General features: G+C 47.4%; 1 protein-coding gene across 1 annotated transcript; it reads left to right on the top strand.

Moving 5' to 3' along the window:
- The first annotated feature begins 1,483 nt into the window (after positions 1 to 1,483).
- rps6ka4 (ribosomal protein S6 kinase, polypeptide 4) lies at positions 1,484 to 13,618 on the top strand. The gene is made up of 18 exons (XM_068600180.1): positions 1,484 to 2,445; positions 3,483 to 3,554; positions 4,020 to 4,087; positions 4,482 to 4,632; positions 4,830 to 4,945; positions 5,123 to 5,230; positions 5,364 to 5,444; positions 5,599 to 5,702; positions 5,959 to 6,109; positions 6,204 to 6,365; positions 6,594 to 6,719; positions 7,349 to 7,482; positions 8,127 to 8,220; positions 8,339 to 8,509; positions 10,633 to 10,824; positions 10,924 to 11,083; positions 11,329 to 11,492; positions 11,588 to 13,618. Exons 1-18 carry the CDS (start codon positions 2,355 to 2,357, stop codon positions 11,822 to 11,824), a joined length of 2,382 nt encoding a protein of 793 aa, XP_068456281.1. The 5' UTR covers positions 1,484 to 2,354; the 3' UTR covers positions 11,825 to 13,618.
- Positions 13,619 to 22,098: the final 8,480 nt, after the last annotated feature.

Raw genomic sequence — 22,098 nt, 5'->3', positions numbered from 1 at the left:
ACAGCTGATATCAGGAAAGCTTTGAAGATGGATTTGAACAAACTGGGACTAGAAGACTTCTCAATGCCATTAAGAGTTGAGGATGTTTTGCCGTCGGTGATCATTAGCGTTGCATTAAACCTCTTTAGACAAAAACTAAGAAAGCTATACTATTGTTTTAAAAATATACTTCACTACTAATATACAAAACAAATTAACAAAGTTCCTGTGGCAGTTGAAATGTCAGAAAGAGAAAGAGTTGATTGAACAGTCGTCTCAGTGTTGTGATCCAGTGATCAAGTTTAAACTTTTTGTTTAATTTAGTCCAACTGAGTGGTTTTTGGCCCCTGATGTTAGTTTCCCGAGCCTGAAAGTAGAAGGCTGCTTGAATAGTTCTATATCGTTGGAATATGACATTTTAAGGGTGGATTTTTCCTTTCTAAACGACACAGCTATCGGTTGAGGTTAAGAGGGTCACAATTGTCTAATTTCCTGTCTTTAATGTTTGTCGACTTGTCTTAGAGTACGGAAGCCCTTCTGCTTCCTGTCACTACTTCCTAATGTGTATTTTGTCCGGCGGGGAAGCTCCTCCGTCGGCGGCAGACGGCTCGGCTTCTGTTTTCAGAGGATAGTGTCAGAGATAAGAGTTAATATTGCAATGGGACATGGCTTCAGATACCTCAATGTCAACACATTGCCATTGTATCTCTGTGCGATGAACTGACACCGTTTCACATTACCACAGCAGAATTCCTGGATCTGGATTTCTCGAGAACTTATGGCAAACACAACCACAATTGGGGTGTTTTTACATTAAGAGTCCCATCGAAATCATCAACCATACACTGCAAATATGGAGCGCTCACACAATGTGAAAGAAGCTGTCCCAAGAACTGTAAAGTACTACTGGAAATCAGTTGTACAGTTGTATTCAGTCTCTGAATGTATTTCAAAGTTCGGTTTTGACTTGTTCCTCTTATTAGACCAATGATGTTGACAGAGACTCAATGCAGTAGTAGGCCTACATGTTATAGTATGGTCTTAGTCAGTGTGATTTAACACCTTACATTACACGCCAATAAAAAGTTAAGAGTTTCTTCATACAAAAAATGGTGTAAATAATTATGATTGTCAACTTCAACACACTACTGTTGATTGAAATGTGTTGTGTAGGTTACATATTGGCAAATGGATTGTGTATCAAAAATGAAACAAAGACAAACTGATAGTGTAGATACACAATCAGCATCACAGCTGAGCCTCGACAACAGGACTGAGGCCATGACCGTGTGCACGTTATGTGTTGCCCTCCCTACAGGGTTTCAGCCAGTTGGTCGTTGCTACTTCATTGTTTAGTATCGTATGGCAATAAGCTATACAATCTATTATTTGTCGATAATATATCACGGGGGAAAACATCAAGGACTACGTATAAAACACGGAAGTAATGAATGTAAGCAGTGCTCCTGAGGCCCCGCCCACCGAAGGCTCACGTGACCGACCGTCGCCCAGGTTGTGTCGAAAGCATCCTGGTGTTAGCAGCTAGCTCACCGCTGGCAAAAACATCCAGTGAGGTGTGAATGTTTTTTTAAATACATAACGGGCGAATATTAACGTGGCTCGAGGGAGGACAAAGGAGACAAGGAGCTACCTAAACTGGCTTTCCATCCTAACGAAGGCCGATATCTGAAGAGGCCAGTCAACAGCGCTAACTAAACAGCTAGCGTTAGTTAGCTAACGTCCAAACTTTGACGGGCACCAGCGGCAACTCGTTAGCTCGCTGCTACTCTTCCAGCTAGCCACGACGTGTACCGTGTTGTTGTAGCAGGTATGTTTACTAGCGAGCGCCGTGGGTATCGACGCGCCGTCCAGTGACGCGCTATCTTGACCACAGCGTCAACGCCATTACGAAGCAGCGGGAGCTAACTTGTGAATAATGACAACCGTGAAGCAGCCTGTGCTAACGTTAGCCACTCCGCTGTAACCGAGATGAACACAGTTACTCCACAGCGTCAACGTTGCTGATCGCCAACCTCGATAGTAAAATACAGCGACCAGCAGCTCGTAAACCGCTGCGATCTGAACGGACACACGCCCGTGTGTACCGATCGATATCGGCCAATCACTTGAGCTAAATGATGCGAAACATCAGGATGTCAAACGCGTGGGGATTAACGTCGGAGCAGCGGTATTGTGTCGGAAACACATCTGTCCGCTTCTTTCGGTAATCCTTGTATCCGCACAATGCAGACCCAGTAGACGTGTGTGATTGCTGAACGTGCAGGTTAACATCGTGTGTGTGTGTGTGTACCACGACATCTGACTACCGAGGTCCCTTCACCCAGTCTGCATCAGCTGAGTGTTTAGTTGTTGACATGATGTCCGGGGACGCGTCTGACAGCAGCGATGACTCTGATGCGAGGACAAATGAACTGGCTTGTACCGTCAAGCATCAAATCACCAATGGTAAGTCTATTTACACTGCGCAACCAGAAACGGCACACTGTCATATAGTCCATCATTTAACGTATGAAGCATTTGTGAAACGTGTATATGGTTGACATGAAGCTTCGTCAGAGAGTTGTTTCAACTCTGTAGGGTTAAACTAAATGACCAGATGGGGATTTTACACTGGATTGTATTACATTTTATTGTTTCTAACATTGTCCCTCTATGCAAGCTTCTCCACATACAACACGTGTATATATTAGAAACACTTCTCAGTCTGATGCAGTGCAACGTAACACAGACCCCAAATGTATCATATCAACACACAATACACACACACACAAGTGTATTCTCAATAGAAATACTGAATATTTATTCAAGTATTTTGACAAGCTTGCACCTTCCCATGTGTCGAGCTTTCATAGCAGGTGTGTGTCAGACCTGAGAAGCCTAAATAGTCTGTTGAGTTGGTTTGTGTTGGTTGTTCTTGCTTCTAAATAAACATTTTGGGGGGAAAATTGTATATAAATAACATGTGTCTGTGTGTGTGTTATTTTTATATATTATATATATATATATCTATGTGTGTGTGTGTGTGTGTGTGTAAATATATATATATATATATATATATATATATATATATATATATATATATATATATATATGTATATGTATATATATATGTTGTGTGTATAAATAATATATATATATATATATATATATATATATATATATATATATATATATATATATATATATATATATATAAAACATGTATATTAATAAAGTGATTATGTTTGTTATATATATATTATATATACACACATGTTATTTATTTACATTTTTTTCCCAAAATGTTCAAATTATTCAAGAGCAAGGACAATTAAACAGCTGTTTCAGCATATTTAAGATGCTAACGTGTCTTTCTGTCCTTTTAAAACAAAGTGCCAGTGTTTGCAGGGTATGCTGTGTACCGTATGTTTTAAAATGTTATTTTCTTTCTGCATGCACTGTGTCCCGTGTGTTTTAATGTGTTGTTTTGTTTCTGCTACAAGCGAACCTCACGGGTCACACTGAGCGGGTCGGGATGGAGAACTTTGAGCTGCTCAAAGTCTTGGGCACCGGAGGTGAGCGTCTACGTGAAGCATGACATATTTGAAATATAAATGCAGTTGTTGTCAAACTCGTAACAAACACATGTGTAAGATGTAGCAGGATAGATTTTCCTGGCCTGATTAAATACGTTATCCTCAAAGTGTTTCTAATTCATTTTAATAGACTGTAGAGAGAAAAGATACCTGAGAACTAAACTGTGTGGAAAACCCATTTTTTTACCTTCATCTCCTGATTTGTGAGTCTCAACTCGTCCAGACAGCAGGACCAGTGTCTGGTCTTCAGGGGGTAGACCACGTGCTGGAGACGTCTTTGTTATTCGAGCTCCTCCCTCACGAATACCTCTCAGAGATCCAAGAGGCTGTTTCTATCAGCAAAACAACAGCTGATTAAATGTGGAGTGCAGGATTATTTTTGCATCGATATCAGTTTCACGGAATTTGAAAGACCTGATGAAATCTGTGTTTGTCTTTTTCTAGCGTACGGGAAAGTGTTTCTGGTCAGGAAGAACACCGGTCACGACGTGGGCCAGCTGTATGCTATGAAGGTGAGAGAACATCTACACTGTGCTAATATAAATATATATATATATATATATATATATATATATATATATATATATATAACATCATTCATCATCATCGTTTGCACTCCAATGTTTTTAAAAATGATGACTTCACAATCCTACAAATGTTTTCTCGTAAATTGGCCACTTTAATCTTTTTCACATAAATTCACGACTTTAATCTTGAAATTGCTGTTTTTTCTCTCTGAACGTCACCTCTCTCCAGGGCCTTAACATATATTTTTTAATATACCTACAATGACCCGAATACACCTTCTTACAAAACACCTCTTTACACACAAACCTAAATCACTGGGCTACGTTTAAAATGCGAGGTGAGAAAACCTTTCTGTCCTGTCAACTTCATTTTCATCAGGTGTTAAAGAAAGCCGCCATTGTTCAGAAGGCAAAGACGACGGAGCACACTCGCACGGAGAGGCAGGTGCTGGAGCACATCCGCCAGTCTCCCTTCCTGGTGACGCTCCACTACGCCTTCCAGACGCAGAGCAAGCTGCACCTCATCCTGGGTGAGCGCCGCCGCGCTGCAGCCACATGGACCAAGCTCGCTTTGAAGTCCTGAATCGACGTCCTGTTCACGTTCATGTCTATAACTGTTTGTGTGTTTACTTTCTTTGTTGCCGCTTTGTGCATCGTGCGTGTTTGTGTACATCGTTGTGTCACGTCTATTCAAGCTCCCTGTGTATTTGCCCGTGTGTGAGTGCAGACTATGTGAGCGGCGGGGAGATGTTCACTCATTTGTACCAGCGGGATCACTTCCCTGAGGAGGCGGTGCAGATTTATATCGGGGAAATCATCCTGGCTCTGGAGCACCTGCACAAGGTGGGGATCGCTGCTTCTGGCTCAATAACTTGACATGTTTGGGGATTCTAACACTGACTGGGGTTACGCAATGCTGCGATTACCAAATAACAAACAGTACATGATATGTAATCTTTTGTCTTCAACAATGTAAAGCCACAAATATCGCCGCTAAGTCTCGATGTGTGTTGCGTTCAGCTTGGGATCGTGTACAGAGACATCAAACTGGAAAACATCCTTCTTGACAGTGAAGGCCATGTGGTATTGACAGACTTCGGGCTCAGCAAGGAGTTTCTGCAGGAAGAGGTACGTAAGCACGACGCCGGCATGTAAACATGTGGACAGATACACGAGGAATGTGAGATCTGTTATTGTTGCCGTATTATGTTCACGTACCGTTTGTTCTGATGGCTTTATCTTCCCTTTGTCCTCGTTACAGAAAGAAAGGACCTACTCCTTCTGCGGCACCATCGAGTACATGGCCCCGGAAATCATCAGGGGGAAATCTGGGCATGGCAAGGTAAATGTATAAAGATATAAATAAATAAATAAATATATATAGACAGTAAGGCACTGGTATTCAGATCATTTTGATCACGTCAAAGATGTTCAGTGCTGAATTGGGAGGAAAGTAACGGATCCCTTTCCCTTCATGTCCTGTTTCTCCCCTCCAGTCTGTAGATTGGTGGAGCCTTGGCATCCTGATGTTCGAGCTTCTGACGGGTGCTTCTCCGTTTACCTTGGAGGGGGAGAGGAACTCCCAGAGCGAGGTGTCAAAGTGAGTGCTGCCAACTCCATAAAACATGTAGTGGAATGATAAACCTGCCTTCTTCTCCGGTCATAACATTCATCTCAGACACTTGGAGGAGCCGTCTCTCATCAATCTATCTGGCACCAATTGGAAGTGCATCCTCATGCGTGTGGTTGTCACAGTGAAAATCTGCTCTCGGAGTTGGTCACGCGGTATCTGGACTTGTCAACAACATGTGCGTTATGTGTTTCCTTTGACCGTCTTTTCCTCCCCTCTTAATCAGACGTATTCTGCGCTGTGACCCCCCGTTCCCCTCCATGATCGGACCCACTGCTCAGCAGCTGCTGAGGAAGCTGCTGGTGAAAGATCCCCACCGGCGGCTGGGCTCTGGGCCGCGGGGGTCCGAGGACATCAAGGCACACGCCTTCTTCAAGGTGCCCAGCCGTCAGCCGTCCTCCCCCCCGTCTCCCCCGCCTCCCCTTCTCCTTCACCCGTAACGCTCTCCGTCTGCGCTCCGTTCCCTCTCAGGGTCTGAACTGGGCCGACCTCGCGCAGAAGAAGGTGGCGAGTCCCTTCAAGCCGGAGCTGAAGAGTGAGCTGGACGTGGGGAACTTCGCTGAGGAATTCACCGGGATGGATCCCGTCTACTCTCCGGCGAGCACGCCGCCGAGCACCGACCGGCTGTTCCAGGTGAGTCCTGCTGTCTCCAGCCTCAGTAAAGCTGGATGTACAAACACAACACCTATAACACGACACAGTGAGGGCTGCAGGACACACAGGTCTTGCTATAAGATGTCTTCATGCCTCTTCTAATGATGCAGGTCTGGGTCGACTCATGCTTCTTTATATCATGTGTAATTTAGCCGTCTCCTCTCTCTCTCTCGCTCTCTTTCCTCATATTACTTTCTATATTTTCAGGGTTACTCGTTCGTGGCTCCCTCCATCCTGTTCAACCAGAACGTGGTGATGGGAGACTTTGTTCAGTCTCACATCGCTGCCGACCGGCCGGCTTCAGCCTCCGTCCAGAGAAGTGCGATATTAGAGGTACGTCCTGCCTCATGAAGCTGCTTTGGGCTTTAAGGTTGATCAGTGTAATTAGTGGAGGTCCTTCTGTAGTCTGGACCGATGTAAAAACACTCAGCTGTGTTTCTTAATTAGGACAGACAGGAAGTGAAACTAGTTGTTTCAGTACTTTATGACTGTACCTTATTTCAAAGTATGTTTTGTTGGATTTAATCTTGTGCTCGGCAACATTAAATAAATAGAACAATTTACAAGCTACTGTTCTGACAGCCTTTTACAGATAGTATCTGTTCAGGAACGTACGGCTCAGGTCAGCTTGTCTTTATCACACCAGACTGCACAAGGTTAAACTACTGCAGTGTTTTCAGCCTGACGTAGTTTTTTAACAGCAATGTGAATCCCGGCTCATTACATAAAGTAAGTGATTGCACTGATGGATGATAAAGAGTAGATTTTGATACGCTGACGAGCACGACATCGATTCAGTTTAAATGCAACTTGCATCTCCATAAGAAGCCAAACATTTCCCTCCAGCTTCTCAGCTGCTTCACTACAGATTCAGGTGGTGTCACACCAAAGCCTCGACCTGCTGCACGAGGGAAAAGATCCAACGCAGCAGCTCTTTGTGACTCCTCCTCTTCTTTCTTCAGGAATCCCAGTTCTTCCAGCACTACGAGCTGTGTCTTCACGGGCCGCCTCTGGGCGAGGGCAGCTTCTCCGTGTGCAGGAAATGCCGACACAAGCAGAGCGGCCACGAGTACGCCGTCAAGATCGTCAGCCGCAGGTGAGCTGCAACGCTGCGACACCCGCCCGCACTTCGCTCCTTTTATATTTAATTGGGGGATCCAACATCGGAAAAAGATTTGTTATTACGAGTAACACACACACACACACTCACACACACAACAAAGACAAGCTTGTTTTGAAAGAGCGAGCCAGAGGCTGAGTCTGATTTATTTTATATTTTGAATATGTCAGATTTGTGTCACCGGGAAGTTTCTGCACTTTAATGTCACGAGTGGCTTTGATGCTGAATAATGCTGAAGAAACAGGATTTTGAGGCCTCTGAAGTGTTCCCATTGCTGTCCCAGTACACACACACACACACACACACACGAGTCACACTGCAGCCGCCATGTTGAGAGCCTCTGAGAAGCAATGGAAATGCTCCAAAACTTGTTTTTTTTTACTTGAGGATTAAATCAAAATTTCAAAAAACAAGCTATTTCTTTTTTCTTGTAATTAAATAATGAATTGTTTATTTTTTTTTCTCATTTTGGATTCCCTACTGAATGTGAAGAGAAGGACTGATGCACAGATCTTAGTTGTGGCTGTGCGTCGCTGTGCTTTACAGCAGCGCTGTGCGTCTGATAGTTGAAGTCACAGGACGTCCTCGTCAACATGTGCACACGCTGTTCTCTTTGTCAGGATGGAGGCCAACACCCAGAGGGAGGTGGCCGCGTTGAGGCAATGCGAGACGCACCCAAACATCGTCAAGCTGCACGGAGTCTATACGGACCAGGTACACGAGGAGGACACACACACACACACACACACAGGACGGCATGTGCACTGACGAACACACACAGTCCATTTCACTGCATGTAAGCTCAGCAGCGTTCACACTCTTCTCTTCTCAGTACCACACGTATTTAGTGATGGAGTTTCTTCGAGGCGGGGAGCTGCTGGAAAGGATCAAGAGGAAGAAACTCTTCGGCGAGGCGGAGGCCAGTCAGCTGCTGCAGAGCCTCGTCTCTGCAGTCAGCTTCATGCACGAGGCCGGAGTCGTGCACAGAGACCTCAAACCAGAGGTGAGCCGCGCCTCCATGGCTTCATTCACTCCATGAAGCACACAGCCTCTCCTCCAGTGACACGACGGCATCGAGCACACGTGCATGTCTGAAGACGTCCGTCCAGAGTCATCGCGTCTATAATGTATCATCGTATGGAAACTTAAAAATAAGTTTCGGTAATCAACAATGCAAACTTTTTCCAGAGACGTTAGATGCCGCGGCGTGTGGAATTATTGTCCCACAGAGAATTAGTGAGAACAGAATGAAGTTTTAATTGTCTCCGTACTCTTCCACTGTGAGCTGCATGTGATCTGTTTCCCCCGAGGACGTCGCTCATAAACCGGCTTCATGCGGAGTTACAAGCGACCTGTTTGGGGTGGGGGAGGGGTGGTGTTGTTCCCTTTCTGCAGCATCATTTTGCACATGATTTAATGGAGGTAATCACAGTGGACAACAGAGCATAATGTCTCCACCGCGGTGCGGCACTTTCAAAATGAAGGCTGCAGATTTATCACGCGCGTCTCCTGCCGCCTTCAGATGGCTGAGGGATTTAATTAACGGAAGGAGTGTCGAGCAGCTGTGACTGACAGATAGCGGTAGAAATCACCCGTTAACTTTCAGTAGCGCTGGAGTGTTTTACTGAGACGCCTGTCGTAATCGCATAAACTTTTATATTTGATGCCAATCTGAAGGCATTAACTGGTTGGAAAGTGTTTTAATTAAAATAGTTTATCTACATTATTCCATAATTCTGGCAAATTAGTTAAGTATTGAACTAGCGCTTGTTGACAGATTCACCAAATGATGAATCAAAGTCAGATGAGCCGCGTAGAAATAGCCGGTGTCCTGCGGCAATAATCCAATTTTTACTAAGATATCAACTCATTTTGGGACGCCTTTTATTTTAAAAAAAAAAAAAAAAAAGTATCTTTTTACTGAAACTCCATCTGTTCCCCTCTTCTCCTTTGAACCTCATGTGCTGCACTGCACAGGTACACGGGTACACGCTGACACACGGGTACACGCTAACACACGGGTACACGCTAACGCACGGGTACACGCTAACGCACGGGTACACGCTGACACACGGGTACACGCTGACACACGGGTACACGCTACACACGGGTACACGCTAACGCACGGGTACACGCTAACGCACGGGTACACGCTGACACACGGGTACACGCTGACACACGGGTACACGCTAACGCACGGGTACACGCTAACGCACGGGTACACGCTGACGCACGGGTACACGCTGACACACGGGTACACGCTGACGCACGGGTACACGCTAACGCACGGGTACACGCTAACGCACGGGTACACGCTAACGCACGGGTACACGCTAACGCACGGGTACACGCTAACGCACGGGTACACGCTAACGCACGGGTACACGCTAACGCACGGGTACACGCTAACACACGGGTACACGCTAACACACGGGTACACGCTAACACACGGGTACACGCTAACACACGGGTACACGCTAGCACACACAGGTACACGCTAGCACACACAGGTACACGCTAGCACACACAGGTACACGCTAGCACACACAGGTACACGCTAACACACACAGGTACAGGCTAGCACACACAGGTACAGGCTAGCACACACAGGTACAGGCTAGCACACGGGTACAGGCTAACACACGGGTACAGGCTAACACACGGGTACAGGCTAACACACGGGTACAGGCTAACACACGGGTACAGGCTAACACACGGGTACAGGCTAACACACGGGTACAGGCTAACACACGGGTACACGCTAACTGACACAGGTACAGGCTAACACACGGGTACACGCTAACTGACACAGGTACAGGCTAACTGACACAGGTACAGGCTAACAGACAGGCTAACACGCGAGTACAGGCTAACACGCGGGTACAGGCTAACACGCGGGTACAGGCTAACACGCGGGTACAGGCTAACACGCGGGTACAGGCTAGCACGCGGGTACAGGCTAACACGCGGGTACAGGCTAACACGCGGGTACAGCATGAATGTCGTGAGTAACGTACCAACCTGCAGTATTTAGTAGTAGTACTAGTTTTCGCTGGTGGTATTCATCAGTCCTTGTGAAGTAAGAGGACAGTAAGAGCGAACCTTCCTGACGTTTCCTCCTTGCAGAATGTGCTGTTTGCAGACGAGGCGGAGGACTCCATGCTGAAAGTAATAGATTTCGGGTTTGCCCGGCTGTGCCCCGCGGGCAGCGCCCCCCTGCAGACGCCCTGCTTCACGCTGCAGTACGCTGCACCCGAACTCTTCGAGAGCGCCGGATACGACAAAGCCTGCGACCTCTGGAGCCTCGGGGTCATCCTGGTAATTTAACCTGAAACCGCTGATTCGGTCAAACCAGGAGGGCTAATTGAAGTACTAATGACTGCGTGTGTGTGTGTGTGTGTGTGTGTGTGTGTGCAGTACACCATGCTGTCAGGCCAGGTGCCGTTTCAGAGTGAGCAGCGGGGGATGACCTCATCATACGCTGCTGACATCATGCAGAAGATTAAAGAAGGAGACTTCTCATTGGATGGGGAGGCATGGAAGGGCGTGTCCGAGGACGCCAAAGAGCTCGTTAAAGGTGTGTGATTGATGGGGTTGGAGTGACTCAGGTGCGGTTCGCCTTTAGTTATGTAATGTAACTAACATAGTGTGGGCTTCAGTGAGTTCTGCCTGCCCTGTGAGGCGAAGGGATGGGAGGGAGTGCCCACGTCAGAGAAATGTGTTCTTTGTTCCCACGTCCTAGCAAGTCAGCTTGTTCTTCGTGTGCTTCCCTTCTGTCTCGTTCTCTCGTCTCTGTGTTTTAATCCCGTCCTGTGATTCAAGGCCTGCTGACGGTGGACCCGGAGACGCGCCTCAAGCTCTCTGATCTGAAAGAGAACAGCTGGCTGCAGGGCGGAGCCTCCATGTCCACCACGCCGCTGTGCACCCCCGATGTGCTGGAGTCCAGCGGGCCCACGGTCCGCACCTACGTCAACGCCACCTACAAGGTAGCAGCGTCGTGTGCAACAAGTTCTTAAAAACTAGCGGCTCGCTTCGACTCAAAGTGTCTCATCCGTCTTCTCTGTGTGCGGCTCCTCACCAGGCGTTCAACCTCGGGAAGAGAGAGGGCTTCTTTCTGAAAAGCGTCGACAACGCTCCCCTCGCCAAACGCAGGAAGCTGAAGATGACGAGCACAGGCGTCGAGACCCGATGGAGTTCATCCTCTTCCTCGTCCTCCTCCTCCTCCTCCACGTCCTCCTCGGCCTCGGCGACAGCATCCAAGACGCAGCCAAAGGAAGCTGTGAGCCCAAAGCAGACTGTGAGCCCGAAGGAGAGCTAGCCTGACTGGCAGAGGAGAGGAGGGAGATGAGGAGGTGCGTCCTCATGCGGGCAGCACCGTGGTGACGAGGTCACCCAGTCCCCCAAAAACACACCAACACACTGACCGACCAGAAGACTGGTTTAGGTCAGTGTTACCTTTTCAATGTACATTTTAATTCCATCTTTCATCACGCCGCATTCTGCCCAAACCAGTCTGTATTTACCTTGAATGGATGGAGCAGAAGACGGAGGAAGTCTAGTTTGGCCTCGTTCAGTCGTGCAGACGTCTGTGGCCTTGAGAACAATATTATTATCCAGTATTCACTGACCCACTCTTCACACTAAAAGTACAAAACAATAGATTTTTGCCTGGTTGACTGTGGGTAAGAAACCGTGCCTGGCTATAGGGACAAAGGGAAAAAGGAGCCATAAATGAGCAGAAGCCATATTTAAAGAAACGCTGTGTGTGTGTGAACACACACAGATTTGCACAGAGCAAATGAAAAGCCCTTCCAGGAACTCACATTCTGAATCCTCTGATTGTATCTGGTGATTTTTAACTTTTCCACGCGCATAATGATCCGTTTTAAAGGTTTTGGCCACGAGTGCCGAGCCACAGGAAAGCGCTCGTCTGTTAAGATGCGTTTCTTGCGGTTGCTGTTGCACAGTTTGCAGCGTGAAAGAGTCGGAGCGCTGGAGGCGGCGAGCTCAGAGGGGAACGAGCGCCTTGAGATTGCGGAGGATGCTGCAGCCGAACTCGTCTCTGTTGCATGCAGCGCGAGCCGGGTCGGTCCTCTGGGCTCTGACTGCTCCTCCAACACTCCACCAGCTCTGCAGATGCTGTGGAACAAGAGCTCGGGCTCCTCGGGCCGCTCGCTGTACATTTGCTCACATCGTCGTGCCGCTCCGGCCGTTTTCCAGCATGCTAATCCGTTGTGAAGATGAACTGTATGAACTTTTTCTTTTTTTTAAATATTTTGGTGTCTCCAGCGTGCCGGAGACGTTTCCTACGCTGATCGTCGGGCAGCGCTGCGGTCGGTGGGTCGACGTGTCCGGGGCCTTTTGGCTCGCGGGCTTTTAAAGGTGTTGCAGTGTTTTGTGTTCCAGACCAGCGCCGTGCGCGGCTCTCACCGGGCCTCATGTGGCACGGTGACATATTGTTATTATTCCCCCTTAATCACCCGTTGTCACATGTAAAAGGTCACCCAAATATGTATTTTTACAGATGTGCTTTTAAAACATTGTGTGGCTTTGCAGTGTTGAGACACTTAATCATGAGTTTAATGAGTTGTGATGAGCCGTCCTGCAAGTTGTGTACATACTCATTCTGGATTTAGAGACAAAAAACAGGTGGACGTAATGATTTAAGATTTTTAAAGTGTTTTCTTGGTGTCGTGTCGTCTGCTGATGTTTTTCTTTTGGACCTTCTCTTCTGATTTTCTACATGTTGCACAGACGGTTGATCAATTACACACATTTCAGCTTTAAAGGTGCTTTTCCTAATATTTATTACTGTGTGCGTGCGTGCGTGTGTGTGTGTGTGCGTTTGTGTTGCTTTACTGCTTTACTGTATTATTCCTCGTGGCTTGTCTGTTCAGAAGGTAAACAGGTTGTTTGTGTTTTGAACATTTTTACTTTAGGAAACTGATTTTATTTTGTTCTTCTGTTGTAGTGGATGATATTTTTCCTTCTTTCTTTCCTTCTTACTATTTTACTGAGATGCACTGTCACTGATGTCGTAACTGGGAATTTTATCTTTTGCACAATTTTTTTTTTTTGGTTGGTGCAAAATAAACTTTACTTTTAAATATGAGGTTGTGTGTCTGTTTCAACAGCATCACACAGGAAGCGTCGACACCTCTCCTGCTGACAGAAGGACTTCTGACGATGTACATATTGTATAACGGAGAGGTAAAATATATCCGTGAGTCACCAGTCAGCTGCACGATGTTTCACCAGAATATTATCCTCATATCTTCTTAAAATCAGAACCATGTATTGCTGTGTATGTTTTCACATGCAAGGAAACAAGAAACGGGAGCATGTTTGAATCCACAATAGAATATGTCATTAAATGAAAGTGCACAAACAAACATGAGTTACAAAACTCTACACACTCGGTGTGTTAAACGCTCCTAACGTGGCTCTTCTGTCACGAGTCACTACAGATGGTTCTGAGCCCTGAGGGCTGCGAACAGCTCGTTTCCTGTTGCAGAGGACATGAGGCGTGTTGTGTGGTCGAGCATCTTCAGAGAATCTGATCCTCTGGATGTGTGTCCTCCGCCAACACTGTTGCTAACAGCAACGAACACACTGACTCCATCCTGGGAGGAAGAGGAGGAGGAGGAGGAAGAGGAGGACACACCAGAGTGGAACACTTCAATAGAATTTAGAAAATCCTCAATGGTCTTGAAAAATGTTTCTCAGCATTAAAAAATGTGTTTTGATGTTTTTTGGGCTTTGATGCTTTGTGTCTTTCACTCTGATAACTTGACGTCTCACTCGGGTCAGACGCAGGTCGTCGTCGTCGTCGTCGTCGTCGTCGTCGTGTGCTTTGGCTTCACCGGCTGAGTGAAAAACAACGATCAAACTGAAGGACGTCCTCGTGAGGCTGACGCACCTGAGCTCAGTGAAAAGTTGAGTCTAAACTAAACCTTCATGAGGACTCACTGCAGCACCTGGTGAGCACGTGTGACCCCAGTCTGGCTAAATGCTAACGCACTAAAATGCTAACACGCTAAAACTCTTCAGTGTCCGCTCAGGAACCTTCAAGGTGTGAGGACAGAGAGGAGGAGGGTTATCTCTCAGAGGAAGGAGCTGAAATACATTCTCACAGAAACAAAGTGTTGAAACTTCTCAGACTCGTTTGCATCGTCCGTTATTGCAGCAGAGATACAGCTCTTCAGGTCACTTCCTGCCTTCCCTCCATCCTCCCTTCATCCTCCCTTCATCATCCCTCCATCCTCCCTTCATCTTCCCTTCGTGCTGACCGGCTGCAGCTGAACTGACTGAGTGGGACTTTGCACAGAACTCCCAGAATGCCGTTCAGGTAGGTGAGTGAAACCTCGACAGCGCTGTCCTGAAGCCACAGAGGAGGAGTTTGTAATGTTCTAGCGTTCCTTTAAACACGTTAAACACGTTAAACACGTTACACACGCGTGCTGTCGTTCCTCTCCTGTTGGTTTCCATCAGAAGAGTTCAGCTGCTTGTTGTTTTATTAAATGTATTTGTTGTTTTCTGGTTATTTCTTGTGAGCCGACGCAGAGGAAGGAGATTATTTATAGTTTCTAAGTTGAACACACGGACTAAACACGTGCTGCGTATGGAAAAATAATGTGTTGTTTGTTTGTTAGAGCTCGTGTTGTGTCGTCTATTTGTTCAACTTTAATGTATTGTTGCGTGACTTATATAATATACATCATCATAACGACGTCCACTCTCTTTTTAATCGTATTTTACTTGTATTTCTAATCACTTTCACTCCAGCAGAATGTATTAAAGTAAAAACAGGCTACTTTTATTTTTATTTTTTTTATTCATAACTCTTTTCTTACATATTCCTTTCTGCTCAACGTGACGATGAGCTTGTTCTTTACATCTAGAACAAAACAAACCGCTGTCCTGTGTGTCTGAACTCTTCATCAAATCAACTGTGAGACACTTTCAAAACGTCTGCTGTTGGATTTTCGATTCTTCTGCCAGTCAGCTGGACGATGGAGATGAAGATGAAGATAGAGATGAAGACCTTCACTGACAGAGCGAGTCCGTCATGAGCGAGCAGCAGCCTGCAGAGGACGGCGTGCCGCTCTGTGGCTTCTGCTTGCTGTCATGATAAAAACAACACGAGCGCGCTGGTTTTCATGCAAGTGTCTTTTTCTTCTTCAGGCTTTCGGTGATAAACGTGCTGGATGGAAAGTCGTGTGTGTTCAGAGTCCTGAGGGTTCATCCTCTGAGCGCCATGAACGTCGGCACCAGATCTCAACGTGGTCCGTGGACCAGAGGGGAGCGCAACGCAGCCGCCAAAAGGTGCATATTGTGTTGTATTGCAACACACAAGCAGGGAGAAACCGATAAAGCTGATTGGCACGCTTTGCAGTCCGCTCATTGATCTCTGGCAGCGGATGAAGTCCCAGCTGAGCCGGCGGGCTAATCAAACGCTCCGCCTCGCGTCCTCTGCAGACGGTGAGCTGCTGGCAGCGCGTCGCTCACACACAGCTGCAGCGTCTGCAGGGCAGGACTCTGGGCTCTGCAGGAGGAAGCACACGTTTGCTCAGAGAAACTCACACTTCCAAACAGGAAGCGGAGCCAGCGAACCGCCGGGGCTCCGTTGGCTCCGTTGGCTCCGTGAACTGAAAATTGTTTTTAGACTCTGTGAGGAATTAAATATTAATCAGAAGGTGGAATTAAAGTGTCGTTTTAAGCATATTAACAGTTCCGCAGACACCCACGAGAGTGCCATAAAAGCTGTTATTAGCTTTCTGGCAACAATTTACAGCCGAGCGAAAAGTCCTTTAGAGATGCAGTCGAGAGCGACGCGAGTCCTTTGTGTTGCGTTTCATGTCTTCATAGTGTGAGACCTTGCAGCTTTAATGAAGCAATGAAACGTAATGTTGCACTAAAAAACGCTCTATTCGGTTCTCTGGGAGGCGAGCTGCTCTTGTCCAGCTGTCCGCTGTGAGCTTTATGTCGAAACAACTCAACACTAAGTGTTTTAACTGATCAGGGTGCTTCATTAAATATTTAACAGTCTATTAAAATGTGCGGTTTGTGATACACGTCACAAAATGGACCCACAATGCTCTATTAGTCCACTGATCAGTCTCCTGGACTCCGGCGCTGTCCGTGGTCCTGAGCGCTGCACCATAAACTCCGCGCCACCGGGGGTCAGCAGGGCGCCTGGCACCGCCGGAGGAGCGACGGACGCCATGGAGATAAAGTGTCACTGGGTCGTTAATCAAATCAATACCCAGGTGGAGGATTTGCAGAGTGGATGTGATCTATTGGGCGTGACTAAGACAGAACGCTCAAAATCATCAATTACTGTCCGAGCGGCTTGGAAGTGAACCAAAGGACTGGATGCACTTCTTTCGGTCAGCCGGCAGCGCCATCCCATAATAAGCTCAGTTATTGATGAGCTTTCTGAGCAGATCACACGTACATTTCACGAAGGCAGCGCTGTAGTCGCAGCGTGTGAGTCACACTGGAGGAAAGAGCTCATGAGAAACTGTTGATGTGGCATCCAGTTTCAAGAAGAGCTGAGATACCAGGAAGTGCATTCTGGGAATTGTAGGATGCAGCCTTTTTTTGTTTCAGCTCGTCCAATACAAGTGACGAAGAGGGAGGATGTTGCAGCATCACGTTGGATCATCTTCCATTCTCTCTTTCTTTCAGTGCCACACACTTTACGGAGTCGTCCCTTAACGCTCCGTTGAGGGAGCCTGAACGCGTCACAGCGTTGTTCATCATCATCATCATCATCATCATCATCATCATCATCATCATCATCATCATCATCTCAGTCCGTCTCCAGACGGGTCAGTGACTGCGTTTCGAGTGTTTTCCGCTCCGTGTCGCGGCGTGGAAGAGGCTTCATTAACCCGAGGGCCGGAGCCGTTCCACTGCTTACATACTTCTGTAATTGAAGTTGCAAATTAAAAACCAAGCGTTCACGAGGTTTTCACGAGGCGGTGACAGCTTATAATTTAACGGCGCTGCGTAAATGAATACTTTAGCGGCTAATGAGTGAATCATCGTCCTCGCTCCGCGTCGTGGGTGAACGTGTGAAAAGCATCAACTCTGTGGAAAAGCTGCAGGAGCTTCATGAGCTGCAGAGTTCACCGACTGGCTGGTGTCGCAGGAGTGAAGCGCTTCCTTTGTCTTCCTCTCAGCGTCGTCCCCTCTGACTCGCTGACATTTACACAAGCAACTTTAATTTTGCAGAAGCTAACATCTCTGAATAGATGTCAGAAAAACTGAGTCACGCGGAGCGAGCATCACTTAATCATGCCGCTCGGCCCGAGAGACGCCGGGAGGATAAAGACACACACACATACACACACACACACACATATATATATATATATATATATATATATATATGTATATATATATATATATATATATATATATATATATTTCTCCGGCTGCTCATTTCTTCGCTGTATTGACTGTGAGGATAACAACGGAGCTGGAAAAAGGAAGAGAATAAAGAAAATACAAAAGAGGGTGAACCTGAGATGCCTTCTAAAAATATCGACACAAAGGGATTTCTGTTATGAGTATAAGATGCACGTAGTAGATATAAAGGTCTTTACTTTGAGTTTTCAAAGACAGGTTCTCAGAACAGAGTAACTGTGTATTGATTCAGCGGCTAAAAAGGCCTTTTCAATTCCCAAAGCATTCAAACAGACTCCTGCCTTCTTTTCTTTTTGCACCCGTTCCATTAACCTCAACCCACAGCCCGGCCACCATCACCTCCATCACCATCACCTCCATCACCACCATCACCTCCATCACCTCCATCACCACCATCACCACCATCACCTCCATCACCTCCATCACCATCACCACCATCACCTCCATCACCTCCATCACCATCACCTCCATCACCACCATCACCACCATCACCACCATCACCTCCATCACCACCATCACCACCATCACCACCATCACCTCCATCACCACTATCACCTCCATCACCACCATCACCTCCATCACCTCCATCACCACCATCACCTCCATCACCTCCATTACCACCATCACCTCCATCACCTCCATCACCACCATCACCTCCACCACCACCATCACCACCATCACCACCATCACCTCCATCACCTCCATCACTTCCACCATCACCTCCATCACCACTATCACCACTATCACCTCCATCACCACCATCACCACCATCACCACCATCACCTCCATCACCACCATTACCACCATCACCTCCATCACCACCATCACCTCCATCACCACCATCACCTCCATCACCACCATCACCACCATCACCTCCACCACCACCATCACCACCATCACCTCATCACCATCATCACCTCCATCACCTCCATCACCACCATCACCACCATCACCTCCACCACCATCACCACCATCACCTCCATCACCACCATCACCTCCACCACCATCATCTCCATCACCTCCATCACCTCCATCACCACCATCACCTCCACCACCATCATCACCATCACCTCCATCATCACCATCACCTCCATCATCACCTCCATCATCACCACCATCACCACCATCACCATCACCTTCATCACCTCCATCACTGTTGGTTAACCCGCTCCTCTTTGTTCCCACTCCGTCATATCGAGATGTGGCCGTTACCTTTCCGCACACGTCCCTCTCTGGCTGTGATTGTGCAGCGACTCGAAGGCCATTGTGTGTAATGTGTGTTGTAAAAAAAAAAGTAAAATGTCCGCCGGTGAGCGGTCGCACCCACAGGACAGTAACATCCGCTTTAACGAGCCCGTTTGCAGCGTTATGGATTCAGCTGGCAGCGGCGACGCCGCGAACAAACAAATAAGTCTGTTAACAAAACAGGAAACATTACTGCGGCGTATAAAAGGAGATTGTTCAGCCGGGCGAACCTGCACGATGACGAGGCTTTTAGAGCTCGTGGCGCGAGAAAAGAGCTTCCAGGACCGCGGAGAGGAGGTCTGAAGGAAGAAAGGAGGAGGAACATCATGCCGGGCGCACTGGAACGATTCCCCGAGCTTTTGTGTCGTATAAATTATGAGGCATATCTATCTCCCCGGTATTGTTAAGTGCACCTCCTCGCTATCTGATCCGCGGGGCCGTGAGCAGTTTATTAAAAATGGAAGTCGTTCTAAATGAGCCCGTAATGCTCAACCCTTTCAGGAAATCTTAATGGATCCCAGCCTATCTCTGACAAGGTTAAACGCTTCAGGAGACAGCGAGCAGCGCTAACAGGCCAGATTATGGAGAGAGATGAATACTAACCAGCACACAGCTTCATCTGGAACATGCACACGCTCCTTTTGTAGGTATGTTTAAACTTCACATGCTCCAGGTATTACAGACATGAGCAGCAGCATAAGCCGCCTGCGTGCTGCAGCTTTGTGTGATCGATTCTTTTAAAACGCTTTTTATCCGTCGCACTGAACCGGCAGACGCTTTGAAACTTCTCCTGAAGCTTCTCACTGTCGTCACGTTCATGACGCTCTCGTGTTCCTTCGTTTGGGTTTCTAGAAGCAAAAAGCTGCCTCGTCATTTTTGGGGTGCTGCGCGTCTGGCTGGGTTTCTTCTTACAGCTTTAATCCTTTCAGTGTTTTCACTTCATGGAACTTTACTACAACGGTTTTCTCTCCTAAAAATGTCAAATCCAGCGTTCATTTCTACTCAGATCCCCTTTCTCTGGTCACCTGGTTGCAAAAAGCAAGATGGCGACTGCTAAAAACCATGATGGTGAAGGTCAAAAACCAAAATGGCGAAGGAAAAAAACAAGATGGCGACTGCCAAAAACCAAAATGGCGACTACCAAAAAGCAAGATGGCGAAGGCCAAAAAGCAAGATGGCGAAGGCCAAAAAGCAAGATGGCGACTGCCAAAAAGCAAGATGGCGACTGCCAAAAACCAAGATGGCGACGGCCAAAAACCAAGATGGCGACGGCCAAAAACCAAGATGGCGAAGGCCAAAAAACAAGATGGCGACTGCCAAAACACTAAACTCAAGGCTTCAAAACGGCGGTTCACACCAATGTTGGCCCTCTTCTCAAACACCGTCTCCATGACTATAGGTGAGTGACGTTGTCTTCATCTGCAGAGAGTTTGGGACGTTTCTGGGCGCCATCTTGTCCGGGTGCCGGATCCAAAACAATCATCCAAGAGGAAGCAAAAACAAAATGGCCGACATTTGCAGAAACGACCCTAAAACACGCAAACCCTCATGGAGCCGGGGAGGAGGGGCCAACTTTGATTTGTTGTGTTCATGACCGGCGACCAGCAGATCCTGAACCAACAACCCGGTTGCCTCCAGACCAGCAGCCATGTTGCTGCTTCACCTTTCACGAGGTCGGTGAGTTAGGTGGAGTACAACATGTCTGTGTTGTAACAGGAGGAACTGTCACTTCCCCTCCTACGTGCCCCTCCGATCGCACCTCTCAGTGGATGAATTCAGCCTCATTAACCCGGAATAACTCAAAGCAGAGGATCGTGTGCTACACTTTCACGACATGAGATTGTTTGAATAATACAGCGTCTTTGTTTGCTGAGGAGCGCCTTGAAAGTCTTCGGGATAAGCTGTTCTTATGCATATTTAATGCCGCGCACACGCGTCCCCATGTATTATGAATACATGTAATCTGGATACACTCACAGACGCCATGGAAACTGTGCTTCAGTTGACGTCCTCGCATCCCGCTAATTAACGTGCGCGCTCGATCTGAGGACACTTTCCATCGACGTCCTTTTGAACTCTGCGTTTGCAGGAGGAAATATTTCTTAAGTTTCCAAGGAGACCAAACGCTTCTTGAATGGGAGGACGAGCCGTCTGGAAGAGAAAAGGTCTTGTGTTTCACTGGAAGACAGCAGGAAGGGAAGTGCAGCAACAAGCCGCGTGTGAACAGAGTGGAAGTGTTTCCAGGGTGAACTCAACGAGGGAATCTCAGCCGCGCGCTGCAGACTCTTCCTTTATTCACGAGGGGTATCAGACATGGAGGCTGCGAATGGCCGGTCGGCCTTTTAGGACGCGGGGCTTTCAGAGGACGAGCTGTCACGCGTTATCATGTCTATCTGTGATCTGGGTCAAGCGCTCTAACGCATCGGTGCCTTTACAGGCACTCTGACCTCCGTTTCAGAGGAAACACAATCGGCTCTATTGTGGACTCTCGCGGCGTCGCTCCTACTGGCGGTCACCGAGCTGCTCGTAGCTGACGTGCACGTGTGCGGCGGCCGCTGGAGCGCCTGCAGCCGCCGCCGCCGCTCAGGCCCGACAGACCCGACAGACCCGACAGACCCGACAGAGCACCAGAGACGTCTGTGAACCGGCACCGGATCACTAAGAGGACACGAGGAATGTGTCCTGCTCCTGTGCACGAGCTGCACACACATCACCATGACAGGCTGCAGGAAGACTCAGTGTGTGTGTGTGTGTGTGTGTGTGTGTGTGTGTGTGTGTGTGTGTGTGTGTGTGTGTGTGTGTGTGTGTGTAGTGAGGGAACTGGGGATAATGCACGGTGAAATCTGTGTTGTGGTATCTTCATTATTAATTTAGTTCCTCCTCATGCGGTGCCTCACAGTTCATTCCATGTGT

The sequence above is a fragment of the Clinocottus analis genome, unplaced genomic scaffold, assembly GCF_023055335.1.
Source record: "Clinocottus analis isolate CAN_PGR_092001 unplaced genomic scaffold, fCliAna1.0.p SCAF_5, whole genome shotgun sequence".
Lineage (NCBI taxonomy): Eukaryota > Metazoa > Chordata > Actinopteri > Perciformes > Cottidae > Clinocottus > Clinocottus analis.
Note: the sequence above shows the minus strand (reverse complement) of the source record. Positions and strands in the feature narration are given on the sequence as shown.